Source organism: Mercenaria mercenaria, chromosome 9, assembly GCF_021730395.1.
Source record: "Mercenaria mercenaria strain notata chromosome 9, MADL_Memer_1, whole genome shotgun sequence".
NCBI classification, from domain to species: Eukaryota; Metazoa; Mollusca; class Bivalvia; order Venerida; family Veneridae; genus Mercenaria; species Mercenaria mercenaria.
The window spans coordinates 18,471,208-18,488,105 of NC_069369.1; the positions used below are offsets into that span (position 1 = coordinate 18,471,208).

The 16,898-nt window shown below is 36.1% G+C and overlaps 1 protein-coding gene across 1 annotated transcript in view; it reads left to right on the forward strand.

The window, feature by feature from the left end:
• Positions 1 to 6,721, forward strand: part of LOC123546610 (telomeric repeat-binding factor 2-like) — a 51,243-nt gene extending 44,522 nt beyond the window's left edge. The window contains exon 11 of the mRNA XM_053550931.1: positions 217 to 6,721. Coding sequence (XP_053406906.1) covers positions 217 to 446 — 230 coding nt within the window. The 3' untranslated portion in view covers positions 447 to 6,721. The remainder of the gene's footprint in view (positions 1 to 216) is intronic.
• The last annotated feature ends 10,177 nt before the right edge of the window (positions 6,722 to 16,898 follow it).

The window sequence follows — 16,898 nt, forward strand, 5'->3', positions numbered from 1 at the left end:
TAATGCAAGGACACACATTAAAGTATGTCACAGTATGGAAAAATATTGATGTTTCACACACCATTGTATCTTGACGGGGAATAGAAACACGACTGTAGTAAGATTTTTTTTTTATATAAGTGTGACATAAAACAGAATGACTCAAAACAGTGCATGCTTCCTTCGTGTAAATCTAAACCTGTTGCAAAAAGGTAACTTTGTACTATTGATTTTCAGCCGAAATGGAGGTATCATCTGTGTATGGTAGCAGGAAGAGAAAATGGACAAATGATGAAATGCTGGAGTTTTATGATGCAGTTAACACATTTGGAGTGGGTAAATGGGCACAGATAAAGGAATATCTAAATACTACACGGACTGGTGTTATGCTGAAGGATAAATGGAGAAATATGATCAAATATGGAGAAGTTGATAAAATTAGAGAAAAGAGAAAGAAGAAAAAATGATTGTGCTAGAAACACTTTTAGAAGGGTTAATTTATGGTGTTGTGTTTCAGAAAACATGTGTTCTACAATTATTAGGGGGTCTTTCAAGGTTGGAGTATGGTGTATGATTAAGAGGCATATTTCATTAACAATGAGTGTTGTATTTTTTCCAAATATTTTTCTGTTCATTTCTGGATTGTTGGGTTGATGCAATATGACAGTTGTATAATATTTCTAGATTAGTTAGCAGCAATTGGTGAGGATATGGTGCTGACAGTTGTTTTTTCTTTTAAGATTAAATCAAACAAAGGTTCACTTTAGTATAATTTACAGTTGTGTGCAGATTTTTTAAACTGACAGATTATGCTTGACTATGTATATATGCAGGTATATTTGTTGTGGGTCAAGAACAAAAATATGTCAAAGAAGAAGTAAAAGAAATGTTGAGCAGCACATTTTTAGCTCACCTGTTACGAAGTGACAAGGTGAGCTGTTGTGACCGCTTGATGTCCGTCGTGCGTAGTGCGTCGTCCGTCAACAATTTCTAAAAAAATCTTCTCCTTGAAAACCACTGTGCAGAATTACACCAAACTTCACAGGAATGATCCTTGGGTGGCCCCCTTTCAAAATTTAATTTAAAGTATTGAATTCCAAAGGAAAAACTTTAAAAATCTTCTTTTCCAAAACCACAGGGCCTAGGGCTTTGATATCTGGTGTGTAGCATCATCTAGTGGTCCTCTACAAAAATTGTTCAAATTATCCTTTTAGGGTCAAATATGGCCCCGCCCCGGGGGTCACATGGTTTATATAGACTTATATAGGGAAAACTTTGAAAATCTTCTTGTACAAAACCACATGGCCTAGGGCTTTGATATTTGGTATGTAGCATCATCTAGTGGTCCTCCACTAAGATTTTTCAAATTATCCCCCTAGGGCCAAATATGGCCCTGCCCCGAGGGTCACATGGTTTATATAGACTTATATAGGAAAAACTTTGAAAATCTTCTTGTACAAAACCATATGACCTAGGGCTTTGATATTTGGTATGTATCATCATCTAGTGGTCCTCTACCAAGATTGTTCAAATTATCCCCCTAGGGTCAAATATGGTCCCAAGTTTTACATAGACTTATATAAGAAAAAAAGTTTAAAAATCTTCTTGTCTGAAACCACAACACTTAGACCTTTGATATTTGGTTTATAGCATTGTCTTATGGTCCTCAACCATAATTGTTCAAATTATACCCCTTGGGTGAAAAGAGGCCCTGCCCTGGGGGTCCCAAGTTTTATATAGACTTATATAGGAAAAAGCTTTAAATATCTTCTTGTCTGAAACCATATGACCTAGGCTTTTGATATTTGGTATGATGCATTGTCTAGTAGTCCTCCACCAAAATTGTTCAAATTATGCCCCTGGGGTTAAAAGAGGACCCACCCTGGGGTCACTTAGTTATTATGTGTTATATAGGAAAAATACTTAAAAAATCATCTGATCCTATTTCCAAGACTGTTTAATTATAATTACCTGATGACCCCTAGTAATATGATGTCACTTGACTGTGACCTTGACCTACTGACCTACTTCCTTTTTTTTTAAGATACAGCCTTGAAATTTTGATGACATACACAGTTTTGCACACAAACCGTAAAACTGAATTTCATTGACCATGAATGTGACCTACTGACTTTCTTAATATTTTCTCATCAGTTTGACATTTGAAACATGTAAGTTATATTACTCAGGTGAGCGATCCAGGGTCATCATGACCCTCTTGTTTTCCTGTGCTTTGGCTTGTATTCATATTATATCCAGTATTTATTTGTATTCTAAACAGAAACGAACACTTAGCTACTGGTTCAGAATACATACTGCTGAAATTACCTCAGAAGCCTGTTGCATTTTCCAAGCTTTAAAAACTTACTGAATTAATGAAAATCAATAAATGTGCATTTAAATGCCTTATTTGGTGATTTTAATATCACAGTAACCATATGTTTAAGCAAAATGGTATAATAACAGGTATGTCTGTCAATTTATCTGCTCAGAAAATGCTAAAACTGTTGGCCCTGAATCACAGTTATCTTCACTTGATTATTGCTCTTTGAAATTTGCTTTTTGCTTCAGAATTAACTTTTACAATGGCATTCTTTCATAAATTATGCTAATCACCCCAGCCATTAAATAAATGCAAACTGGAGACATTACAGATGTTCAAGTTTCTTTCTTAAGGGGTTAATAAGCAGTTTTCAGAGATTCTCCCACAACAGTTGCCTACTTGACTTCCAAAACCTCGCACAAAAGACTGTAACCACCCTTCTGAAACAAAAATATTGATGAATTAACATACATGTCAATTTACTATCTCTGAATTTGTGCTCTTATAATTGCAAAAAAAGCTAAATTTGCCAGTTTTCAAGTGGCTACAGAAAATTCCCTGCTAGTGATAGCGCCATCTGCTACATGGTTTTACTTTGAAATCCAAGAATAAGCTGTAATATATGTACCATCCATATTATTTCTTTGCTATTTTAATTTCCCTGTCAGAACGGCACATCCACTTTAAGCTCTGACTCAACTAAGGTACAAGCCACCATGTCATTATTTCAAGGTAAAGGCTATTCCAATAATTGTTACTCAATAATTGAAATTCAACCTTGAATTCTAGCATATATTATTATTCTAAAGTACAAATAGGTGCTTAAATTTATAATTTGCCTCTTAAATATGTATACAGTCTAACCCCTCTTAAGCAGCCAGTGAGGGTAAACAGACAAAATGGCCGCTTAAGCGTGCTGGCTGCTGATAGGAGGGACAGCCAGAATATTTATATATTTCAGACTTCTGACCAGTGTTCAATCATATTTCAGACTTCTGACCAGTGTTCAGTCATAACTTAATTGTTTTACTCTTATCATTTTACCAGAATACATTGATGTACATTTAACTAGGCAATACTAATGGTCTTCTTCGCAATCGACAACTCTGGCGTGTGTTATAGTAAACAACAAAAATTGTCATTTTTGCCATTTTGGTAAAGGGAAAATTCTGTACGCGCTTTTTGTCTAGACTAAAATCTAAGATTGCTGTTACGTTCCGTAAAAGATCGAGTGGCTTATATTTCTTTCAAAACAAAATTTTATTAGTTATTTTGAGGAAGAAATATAAATAAAATCACAAATCTGTTTATACTATTTAAAGATAGAGTTTTATCTTTTACCGAGATCAAACTGTGAATAACAAAATTGACACAATGTGACAGGCTAATTGGCGATAAAATTATACTGGCCATTTGATCATAACAAAAAAAGACGATCACACCTTTTGTTATCAGTTTGAATTGAGGCTCATGTCATTTTGTATCTTCAACGACTGAGAAGTGGGCATCCAAAGTCATACACATAGAATTCCAGCTAAGATATTGAAATCAGTAACTCTTATCAAACTGTCGCGAAATAAACAATCCATCACAGTAAACAATGTTCATATTTTCAGATACGTCCTTTGTGCTGGAACGGTCCCGAGTTTTTGAAAAAATAAAAATGATTGGCTGCTGATGGGGGTAAATATGGTGGCCTTGAGGCAAAATCGTTGACCGCTGACCGCGGATGAGGGGTGACTGCTGAAGCGGGTAATAAAATAGAGTAAAAATTGACCAGGACTTCACAGACTGACCATTGGGAAGGCGTGACTGCTGATCAGGTGTGACCATTAAGAGGGGTTAGACTGTATGTATATCGGATCCTAACGTATTCAACACTAGCAGTTGAAAACTATTTACTGCCTCTGAAGAGAGTTTATTCATGTAACATCTAATACTGAATTTACAAGAAATTTTAAGAAATCACGACTGTTCATATTTCCTCTGTCAAAGTACTTGTGTAGTAATATGACTCATTTGTAGTGGTAGCTCTAGTTATGTTTCATACACTTTTTTAGCCAGGGTCTTGTATATCTAGATTAACCCTTAACCTGCTAAATTTCTAGAACTTGTCCATCTGTCAATTTGGACAGTACCATTAACTGTTAAAAGGGGTGCTTATCAAAAAGTTACAGACTGAATGGCAAACAGTGCAGACCATTATCAGACTGCACGGATGTGCAAGCTGATAATGGTCTGCACTGGTCACAAAGGCAGAACCACTAACCGCCAGCAGGTTAAGGGTTAAAGAAGCAGAATTTGTATATTTTTCCCATGACCTCATGATATTGAATTTCTTTTTCTTTCCTTTTCATCAACAGCAGATTTGTAACTTAATTGTTAAACCATATTTGACATTGGAAATGCAACAGAATTCTCACTTATTTATCCCATTTTACTACATTGTACTGTAGATTGGGTGGTATTTGGGACAGTTTTATTTTTGCTAATATTTGAAATGTGATTGTACAAAAACAGGAGTGAACAAGGTGAAAATCACCAGAAGACTATTAAGATGATTTGGAACAATCAAAAGTAAAGATATGGTTCAGATTTAAAAAAATATTTGTATTTGATAATATTATAGCAAAGAAATAGGAAATATCAAATGATTTTAATGAGTATTTTTCTACTTTCAATTGCTGAGAAAAATACCCAGTGACATTGTATTACTTTTCAAATGTCAAAGCTTTGTAGATTCAAAAGTTTCATTAGTAAATTTCTCCTCAACCGTGCTGATGTTTTTATTCCAAGTTCAGAAGTGTTATCAAATCCAAATGTGTCAGAATGGTACTTTAAGGCTGTAATTGTTCTAACTTAAATCTCCATTTACTTTGAATTTGTAAGCATCTTGGTCTACAGCTTTCAAACTTCATAGGGTAATTGCATGTGATCAGTTGATGATCCCTATTGTTGAAGGGGTCAGTACATCAAAGGTTAAGGTCACAGTAATCTTGAGTTCTGGTCAGTTACTGCAACAGGATAGGACATACAACGGTCCAACTTTTAGTATGATTTACTTTGGTAAACAGTTTGTGATATTTAGTTCAAGATGAAAGTCACATAATTATGCCTTAATGTTGAAAATTGTTTTGTCAGGAACTGAAATGTGATAGAACATACAACCTGTAAATGTCATACTGTGATTGGCTGTGGTCAGTAGGTCATCTCTATAGCTTTATGGTCATTACTACAAGGTGACAGCATAATAAATAGTGAAAATTACATACCTTAGTTAATACCTTTGACATTATATAAATATCATATGGCAGCGTGTGTGACATTGATATCGTCAACCCGAGGGCAGAATGTCACCCGATGCGAAAGCCGAGTGGTGACATTCTGTTTCGAGGGTTGATAATATCAGTGTCACACACGCTGCCATATGATATTTATTTTATTATACCGAACAAAATTTAGTACATAAAATTTTAATTCATTTAATTTAACAGTTTCATCTTTAGCATGGTAATCGCCTGTGTAAACATTGAATAGTGAGGTCACTACTGTATGTGTACAAGGAAGGCAATCATTTAGCTAAAAAATTGAAGCAGTTAATTGCCCTTATGACATTCAAAATATCAGTGCGGTCACATGATCTGACTGTCACTTTCACTTATCACGTGTCAGAAAGGTTGAAATTGTTTTTGATAGTCAAAATATCTTTTTCTCGGGTAATGGGATTTTATCATTGTAGACAAAAGAGAGGTTTAATAATGGCTTTTACTGAAAGCAGTCTCTTGGCAAAAATAAGGGCTATTTGAGCTAAAAATAGAAAAAAACTTTAAAAGACTTCTTCTTGTCATCAAACTTTGTATGTAGAATCATTTGAAGTCTTCCTCAAATTTGTTCAAATGGGTGCACTTGAATTGTTTTATCTTTCATTGTGCCATGTGTATATTCAAGGTCAAACAGTCACGGTCAGGTGAGCGTCTGAGGGACACTATGGCCCTCTTGTTAAACATGTCTTCAGGTTAAGATGTAAGGAAGAAGTTTTATGAATATTGCCTAAGGTCTTTTTAGATTGATGAATTTATTTAGGTGTATATCTGCAAACAGAGCATATTTAACATTTGTATTTAATCACAGTCTCCCCTGTATGTAACTTGTCTGCTCTGTTGACTGTAAAGTTTTTTTCTGTCATCATATCGGGTGTATATAATTCTTATACTTTAATTCGTTTGATTATGTACTGTTCTAGGAATAGTTGATTAGTCTGTAAGATGACTAAATGATAAGTTAACATAGTTTTGGACAATTTCATTGACTATATGGAATGGTTTAGCTTTTGTCAGAAGTGTTGGAGGGGATATATTGTTGTCAGTATTTTCAGGAAATATTGCAGAATGAAGAAAAATAAACATAAATATAATCTACTGTTAAAGTGTTTTATCTATTTTATGCTGTCCAGGTTGTGATTTTCATGCGAGTTCCTTCCGCAAGGGGCAAGATGACTGCTAATGTATAATAGTTGATCCCCTGTTGTGTAATAAGTCAGTTATGTTTTATAAAAGATGATTAAATATATCTATTTCCACTATGAAAGTTATTGTGATTGCCCTGCCTCTGTCATCGTATGATGTGCTTAATCCATCATCTAAAGTTTTACTGTTAACATTTTACTAGGTCAAAATTTGGACCAAATCTTAATGTCTAGAATGGTTGCCTTAATAAAATCTCTCATTACTCTGTCATCTGGGATAAATACACTAGGTAAAGTAATAAAGAAACCTTACTAACTCAAGAGGTCACATTTTGTACCTGATGTTTGTCAGAATGTTTATCTGATGAACTATAGGTCAGATTTGAAACTGTCAAAAACTAGGTAAGTTAAATCTTAGGAAATCCTTGTTTACTTCGAAATGATCACATTTTCCACATGACTCTCGGGGTATAGTCTACATCACCCTCGGGTATAGTCTGAGCCAAATTTAAGAAAAAAACGTGGAACTAAAACATATTACTGGCCACATTTTCAACTTGGGCTGCATGATAGTTTATTAGAATATTTGTTTATAAATTTAGTATACTGAAATCATTAATTTTCGTGGGGGACTAATTTTCGCGGGTTTCGTGGTTGAGTAAATCTACGAAATTTAATCCCAAAGAACAAGTTAAATTCCCAATCATTTTACGTTCGAAAGTTGAATGTCATATATAATTGTGGCTGAGTTCATTAACCAGCAGGATAGTATTAATTGCTCTGAAGTGATTTTCCTATAACTAGCATCAGTTGTTAACCTCACCAAGACAACAGGACAACATAAAAAGTGTTCATGCCGAGGTCTTCAAGTCTAAGGTCAAGGTCACACTTAGAGGTCAATGGTCAGATAGCTCAAATTTGTATCTGCTCTATGTCGTGTTAACCAGTGGAAGTTTTTAGCTCACCTGTCACAAAGTGACAAGGTGAGCTTTTGTGATCACGTGGCATCCGTCGTCCATGCGTAAACTTTTGCTTGTGACCACTCTAGAGGTCACATTTTTCATGGAATCTTTATGAAAGTTGGTCAGAATGTTCATCTTGATGATATCTAGGTCAAGTTTGAAACTGGGTCATGTGCGGTCCAAAACAAGGTCAGTAGGTCAAAAATAGAAAATCCTTGTGACCTCCCTAGAGGCCATATTTTTCAATGGATCTTCATGAAAATTGTTCAGAATTTTCACCTTGATGATATCTAGGTCAAGTTCGAAACTGGGTCATGTGCGATCAAAAACTTGGTCAGTAGGTCTAAAAATAGAGAAACTTTGTGACCTCTATCCATAATTTTCAATGGATCAAGAAAATTGGTCAGAATGTTCACCTTGATGATATCTAGTTCAGGTTCGAAACTGGGTCACGTGCCATCAAAAACTAGGTCATTAGGTCAAATAATAGAAAAATGTTGTGACCTCTCTAGAGGCGATATTTGTCATGGGACCTGTATGAAAGTTGGTCTGAATATTCATCTTGATGATATCTAGGTCAAGTTTGAAACTGGGTCAACTGCGGTCAGAAACTAGGTCAGTAGGTCTAAAAAATAGAAAATCCTTGTGACCTCCCTAGAGGCCATATTTTTCAATGGATCTTCATGAAAATTGGTCAGAATGTTCACCTTGATGATATCTAGTTCAGGTTCGAAACTGGGTCATGTGCGGTCAAAAACTAGGTCAGTAGGTCTAAAAATAGTGAAACTACTTGGTGGTTTTCAATGAAACTTAGCCACAACAAACTGGGTTGCGTGTGGACAGGTGAGCGATTCAGGACCAGCATGGTTCTCTTGTTTTCATAATGATAGCACCAATTGTTAACCTCATGAAGACGATGTGCAGAGTGCACAAGCGAGGTCACTAGGTCAATGTTACACCTAGAGGCAAAAGATCAGATATTTCAAATTTGTGTCCGCTCCATATCTTCATAACCATTGGAAAGTATTTTCTGTTTACCCGACTATTTTTATACTCACGAAGGTGGGCATATTAAAATCGCACTGTGTGTGCGTCCGGTTAATTCTTGTTCAGACTGTTACTCTTCCATCAATAAAAGGATTTTGAAATACTTTGCATAAATGTTCACCATAATGAGACGACGTGTCATGCGCAAGACCCAGACCCCTAGGTCCAAGGTCAAGGTCACACTTAGAGGTGAATGGTTAACATGGTCTGTTTTGTGTCCGGTCCATAACTTTGCCATCCATGAAGGGATTTTGAAATAACTTGGCATAAATGTTTACCATAGTGAGAGGACGTGTCATGCGCGAGTCCCAGACCCCTAGCTCCAAGGTCATGGTCACACTTAGAGGTCAAGGGTTAACAGGGTCTGTTTCGTGTCCGGTCCATAACTCTGCCATTTATCAAGGGATTTTGATATTACTTGGCATAAATATTTCTCTTAATGAGACGACGTGTCGTGTGCAAGAGCCTTAAACCTAGCTCTAAGGTCAAGGTTACACTTGGAGGTTAAAGGTTAACATGGTCTGTTTCTTGTATGGTCCATTACTCTGCCATTGATGAAGGGATTTTGGAATTACTTGGCATAAAAGTTCCCTATAATGTGATGAGTTGTCATGCACAAGACCCAGACCCCTAGCTCCAAGGTCAAATTCACACTTAGAAGTCAAATGTGTTTCTTATCTGGTCTATACCTTGCCATTTATCAAGGGATTTGAAAATAATTTGACACAAAGGTTACCCACATTGAGAAGGTATGTCATGCTTATGATCCGGGCCTCTTAGGTCAAGGTCAAGATTACGAAATATGTGGTTTTTTGCGCATACAACTGTAGCATTCTTTGGCAGGCTTCGGGGGCATTTGTCACCAATAGTGACAACTCTTGTTTTAAACAGTATAGCTTAAAGGCTGTATCTTATACTTGGTAGTGTTGCATATCCCGAAGTATATATAACAGTAGAGCTCGGTGGTTCTAAGGACTTCGAAGGAGACAAAATAGTAGGAGTTGCAATCCGTTGGACTACTGCCTCCAACGGGGATTGGATTCAACGGTATAACATATATGAGGTTGTTCTGTAGATGTCGGATATTACAGTAGAGGTAATAGGAAGTGGTGCTGAGGCTGAAGGAGACATAACAATTGATATTTTGCTTGGCGGTGCTGCAAATGTCAAAGAAGTTGCAATCGGTGGTGCTACAGATGCCAACAGTGGAAGTTACAATCGGTGGTGCTATGCCAGTGGAGAAGTAGCAATCTCAATTATCCTCGGCAGTACCACAGATGACATTGATTACATGTGAAAATGTTTTTGCTGGTATAAGGGTGAATATTTGAATAGTCGGAAGTACCTTAATTAAGATTTCAGTTAATAAAACATTTAAGATTTAAAGCAAACTTTCAGCAACATACTAGAAATATAAGCACTAAATTGTACGTAACTGAGTTGTTACCACGGCAACACGTTAAAGCATCATGAGTTTTGAATATCAACACCGTTACGGACAGTTTGGTTGATTTTGAAATATAAATCCATGATACGCCCGTAACGGAGCAGCTGAATGTTACTGAGCAAAATACATAACTTTTTTATTTTGTTTTACACGGATAGAATGGCGACAGTTCATACGTGAACGGACAGCTTATCCATTTAACTTTCGTGTAAATATTGGTATTAATTTCTAGATCACTTTTTCATGAATGTAACTTAAGAAAAAAGATGACTTAACTTTTTTAAGTTTTAAGTTACGGAGTTGACATCAAAGGAATGCTGACAACAAAGATGAATTCAATTTATCAGAAATGGTTACCTTTCCAAATTTCTATGGCATTATTATGCAAAACTTTAAATGATATGGTATACAAGTCGGTGACTTAAAACAAATAAAGTCAACACATAACACTTTATTAACAAAAATCAAACAGGTCATTAAGCTTTTACACAGAAAACATTTTCCTTGAATTTTCACCTCTTATAAGCAAACTAAAGAAGAGCAAGCACATGTAATATCAATCGTAAACAGATTCCAGGAACTTAGAGTTGGCAAGCAAAATATGCAAGAACACTAATTGCTTGTTTACTGTTTCAGTCTTACAGATCTAGTTTCTTACAAATTGCCTCTCAAATTCTGGAGTTAATTTGCATATGCCTTTTTGGTCACGGTTTCCATCCAGGTATGACTGTTAATATACTGTCCAGATAATACCATAAAACATCATCTATAAGTGGCTAAAATAGCGATTATTCCCAATTTTGTGGGTATCATTGACTTCCAGTGAGTCATGATCTACATCGTCATACTCAACCACCACCCATTAGATGTTCAGTTCGCCAGAAGCCCGCATATTGTACAATGGACATTAAAGTTACAAAAACAATGGTGAGTGTTAAAAGCCTATTCGTCACGAGTCTGAATCGGTATTCAGATGTTTTTAAGAATGTTATTTTGTAAGTGGTGAAATTTGAAAAATATGAAATATTATCAATGATTAAAACGGGAAAATAGTGAAATTTTACCATGGATCGTAAAACAATGAGAAGAAAGAGAGAGAGAGTCAAAGGTGAAAAGTGGTTAGTCCCCGGTTTTTCTGTCAGAATGTTATTTTGTATGAGGTGTTTGAAAAATATGAAATTATATCATTGTCAATAACCTATTACCATAGATTATAAAACAATGGGAATATACGGGGAAGACAGTGAGAGAATAAGAGGTGAAAGGGGGTTAGTCAGTAAGAATTGTTTTGTCAGAATGTAACTTTGTACCTTGTGAAATTTGAAAAATATGAAATTATTGTAAACTGGAGAAACTTTATGTAATGCAGATTTTTCATTAAGATGCCAAATGCTTTCGTTTACTATTTTATCAACGTGAACAATCTTGTGTACATGTAATAACTCCATTCTTTTTCCTCGTCAACCTCATCCAGAATTATTTGATTCACGCTAGACACCATTAATTGTTTTTCCCTTCACATGCATTGAACAGACACTGGATAGGGGTCAAAATGGCGCGAAAAGAAGAGGGTCGTCGCATAATGGCGGAAACAAATAATCCTCAGTCGTTTTTGCTCTACAGAGCTATTTGCATTGCATGTTTTGCTGAAATCGCAAAGCAGTATAAATTTGGGACATAATTGCGTAATGAATCGTTCCTTTGGCTTGATTTTGAAATATGCGTGGTATTGCAATTATATAAAGCAGAGTCCTGGATAAAAGTTATATAAAGTAGGTGTTTTAGCTCCGCTCTGGCTTTTTCGTTTTCCTTCAGAATGTGATGGGCAGCTGCCTATAAACTCTTGATGAGTTAAGGATTTCACGTATGTGTTGACAAAACAGACAGGAAATTACTGAACGCTTCTCCTATATCTCGTCTATAATTGACATTTTGCCTCCGTCAACTCATTTGAGCAGTACTTTATTGCTTGGTTCCGTCCATTACCTTCAAGATGAAGCCACTTTCATGAAGCTACTCGTTGCTTTTGTGTGATGGACAACACTGTTTTATAAGCAATATTTCATCGTCACCGTCGAGCAATAATTATTCTATTTTGCTAAATTAAATAAGTGCGAATTAACTCTGAATATAGAAATAAAACGTAGTCACCACAGCAGAATCGAACCCGGGTCTCTTGATTTGAAGGCGAAAACGCTAACCACTCGGCCACGGAGCCCATTCTATTTATAGATTTCGCTTGGTCAAAAATTATATAAAGTTGGTGTTTTAGCTCCCCTCTAGCTTTTTCGTTTTCCTTTAGAATGTGATGCGCAGCTACCTGTGAACTCTTGATGAGATGATTTCACATATGCGTTGACAAAATAGACAGGACATGGACGAACATTTCTCTTATATCTCGTCTATAATTGACAGTGTCTGAAAAGCCATTTTGTCTCCGTCAACTCATTTGAGCAGTACTTTATTGCTTGGTTCCGTCCATTACCTTCAAGATGAAGCCACTTTCATGAAGCTACTCGTTGCTTTTGTGTGAAGGACAACACTGTTTTATAAGCACTACTTCATCGTCACCGTCGAGCAGTGTTTATTCTTTTTTGCTAAATTAAATAAGTGTGAATTAACTCTGAACGTTTGAATTAATATCCTTAGCTTAAGGTAACGCACGAAGAAAGTTAACAGAAAGAAAAGCAATATAGAAATAAAACGTAGTCACCACAGCAGAATCGAACCCAGGTCTCTTAATTTGAAGGCGAGAACGCTAACCACTCGACCACGGAGCCCATTCTATTTATAGATTTCCCTTGGCCAAAATTTCCAATATTTATAGCTAACTTTTGAGTAATTAACCAATTGACAAAGTGTAATATATAAAGGACAGCGGATAATCCCTTACTTAGGACCGAAAATGGTGCAGTGGAAAGAGCACATGATTTAAAATTGAACGTTACATAAAATAGAGTGACATGCTGCGGTTTGAATCCTGCATTCGACTTGATACTTTCTTTTTTTAAATATTTTTTTCCACTTTTATAACTAAAATTATATTAATTTGAGAGTGTAAATTGGAGAATCTTAATGTAATGCAGACTTTTTTTTCATTAAGATGCCAAATGCTTTCGTTTACTATTGTATCTTGTGTACATGTAATAACTCCATTCTTTTTCCTGTTCAATCTCAACCAGAATTATTCGATTCATGTTAGACACCATTAATTGCTTTTCCCTTCACGTATATTGAACAGGCACTGGATAGGGGTCAAAATGGCGCGAAAAGAAAATGGTAGTCGCGTAATGGCGGATTCAAATAATCCTCAGTCGTTTTTGCGCTGTAGAGCTATTTCTCTTAATTCCATTGCATGCTATGCTGAAATCGCAAAACAGTATAAATTTGGGACATAATTGAGTAACGTAACATTCTTTTGGCTTGATTTTGAAATATGCATGATGCTGCAGAAACGTCGTATGCGATAAATAAAGTAAAGCAGAATACGGGGAATCCTGGCTAAACATTATATAAAGTTGGTGTTTTAGCTCCTCTCTAGCTTTTTCGTTTTCCTTCAGAATGTGATGGGCAGCTACCTGTGAACTCTTGGTGAGTTAAGGATTTCACGTATGCTTTGACAAAATAGACAGGACATGGCCGAACATTTCTCCTATATCTCGTCTATAACTGACAGTGTCTGAAAAGCCATTTTGCCTCCGTCAACTCATTTGCCGCGATCATATTGAATAGGACAAGTATTTGCACGATGGGGAAAATATTTCATGATGGACCTGTGAATTCTTTACTTGTGGGTGAAACAGGTCTCATAAGCGTAAATACGACTAGCTTCTATTGATTATAAAACATACCGTACAATTTGTTGTGAATCAACTGTTATACTTTTAGTAGTTCAACCGCCACCCTTGTTTAAGAGCAACATTTAAAAAACACGTTTTTTTTTTCATCCTCAAGTAATAAGTAAGTAGACTCGCCCAGTTTAATCAATCTAGACGCATAATCTACATAGAGCACTTACTTCACCCGATTTACATTCGGAACATTTTCACGCGTTTCGGGCTTTATCGTATTTTTGAACCGTCCAAAGATGTTGGAAATGTTTGTCTCATTGTTTATTTTTTTTTAATAAAAATGTTAGCCTACTGCTTTCATTGTCCACCACTTTTTTCCACCCTTGCCTGAAAAAACAGTTATGAGTTTGTGCACTGTTCAGACAATTGTGCTCTGTTGAAATTTAACCAAACACAAGTTTACCTGCATAAACAGAAAGCCTGATATGTCACCATGCGCGGATCCAGATGGGGGGGGGGGGGGGGACCGGGGATCCGGACCCCCTCTGGAAAATCTTTAAAAAAGGAAAGAAGACAAGAAGGAAAGAAAATGTTTTTCGAAAAAGGCAACATTAGGAGTGCATGTAAAGTATATGCGGCTGCTGTTACATACGACCCCGACATAATTCATATTATTTATCTAAAAGAAACTAAGATATTTACCTTCAAAAAAGCTTGATTTTATTATTTTCCCAAATTTAACAGGTTAGTCCATAAAACTGTCCCAGAATGCAAAAAATGAAGTGCTAAATTGCAAAATTTCCAGGGCGGGGGGAGGGGGGTGGGGGGCAGGGGATCGGACCCCCTCTGGGAAAATTGGCTGTGTCCGTGCATGGTCACTATACCTGTCCAGTACTGGACATTATGGTAAACGCTTCTTTCCTGCACAAATGACAATTTCGCAACTTTGTCCGGTTTGTACAAATTTCTGGCCGCGATAAACCATTTGACTTGTTTATTGCTTGGTTCCGTCCATTACCTTCAAGATGAAGCCATTTCATGGACAACACTGTTTTATAAGCACTGTTTCATCGTCACCGTCGAGCAATAATTATTCTATTTTGCTAAATTAATTAAGTGAAAATTAACTCTGAACGTTTGAATTGATATCCTTAGCTTTAAGGTAACGCACGAAGAAGGTTCACAGAAAGAAAAAATATATAGAAATAAAACGTAGTCACCAGAGCAGAATCGAACCCGGGTCTCTTGATTTGAAGGCGAGAACGCTAACCACTCGACCACGGAGCCCATTCCATTTCTAGATTTCCCTTGGCCAAAATTTCCAATATTTATAGCTAAACTTTTGAGTAATTATCCAATTGTCAAAGTGTAATATATATAAAGGACAGAGGATAATCCCTTACTTAGGACCGAAAATGGTGCAGTGGATAGAGCACATGATTTAAAGTTGAACATTACATTAAATGGAGGGACATAGATAGATTCTTTTATTTCCTCCAATACTGAAGAGCTGGACATATATACAGCATTGAATATCATAATATATATATAAAATCCTATATAAACATATACACATACCACACATATTTATATGTTTACACAATGTCACGTAAGTTCTAATTACATACACTTTAAGGCATCAGTAAGAGTTAACTAGCACAGGTCAACAGGATCATCAATTAAGAAATTATACATAATCAGTTTGGAAAAAGATGTACTTGTGAAACACAATACAGCCGTGCCCCCGGCATTGACCGTAAACCTTGCATGAAAACAAACATTATTTTTATTAAAACTGACGTACGAGCATAACAAATTTGAATTGCATATACATTTTATAAATGATTACCGTAATCTTATTCATGCAGTATCATACGTTTCATGTATTTAGTAATACTGTAGTACTTAAGACAGTATTCATTGCTTTCTATTGCGAGATTAAGGAGGTACCAGCACTGCTCTCTCGGGCACAGTGGGAAAAGCTGTGTAAATGCCCTCATGCCGCATAAGTCTATTATAGAATCCCACAGTTGCATCCGTATAGAGGCATTTTTCAGACAGAAGCAAATCAGATGTACGTGAATGTCTTCACACAGCAATTCACACTTTTTACTTATTTGCACAAAGTGTGAAGACAACATCGAACCTATCAAATTTACAAGAAATGAACATATGTTTAACAGTTTTGGGTTTCTCCTTGCTAACAACCATAATTGACTTGGTTTTTCTACATTGAGAACGGTATTTAAAATCGGTCTATTTTCACAGAGCCTTACTATCCGTTTGAGGTGATCTGGCTTCACTACTGTCTTTTGTAAGATGACTTTCCACGACAATTTTGAGGGGAAAACTCCGGTGCGTACGTAGACTTTCAAGTAGCCTAACAATTCGTATTTTTGAAGTACTCTGTAAATATCAGGCAAAAAACCACAAGTTTGATTATCAAATTTTAAAAATCTAGTTAACCGGTGGAGAAATATGTGTTTAGCTAGATACTGACACGGAAGGCGACACAATTGCCCGAAGAACTGGAGTTTCTTGAAATCAATCATTGTTTCTATGGAGCTGAGGTTTATAACACTCAACGAGAAGTCTGTACTTATGTTCTGCCTTAACTGCTGCATGAATTTCAGACAAAATCTATGCGCCCGTTCAAGTTTAAGCATATCCGTTTTTGAGTACATGTTCCACAATTCACACCCGTACAGTGACTTCGGAATAACAATAGATCTGTATATAGCTCTGGACGTAATAGGATTTAATGCTACAGGATGGATTCCACTACTCGAAATATTTAAGAATGTTCCACGAAGTTTCGTACATGCTTTACATATTGGTTTAGAGGTAGAAAGGAACGTGTCCGTTATAAGCCCAAGATGTGTAT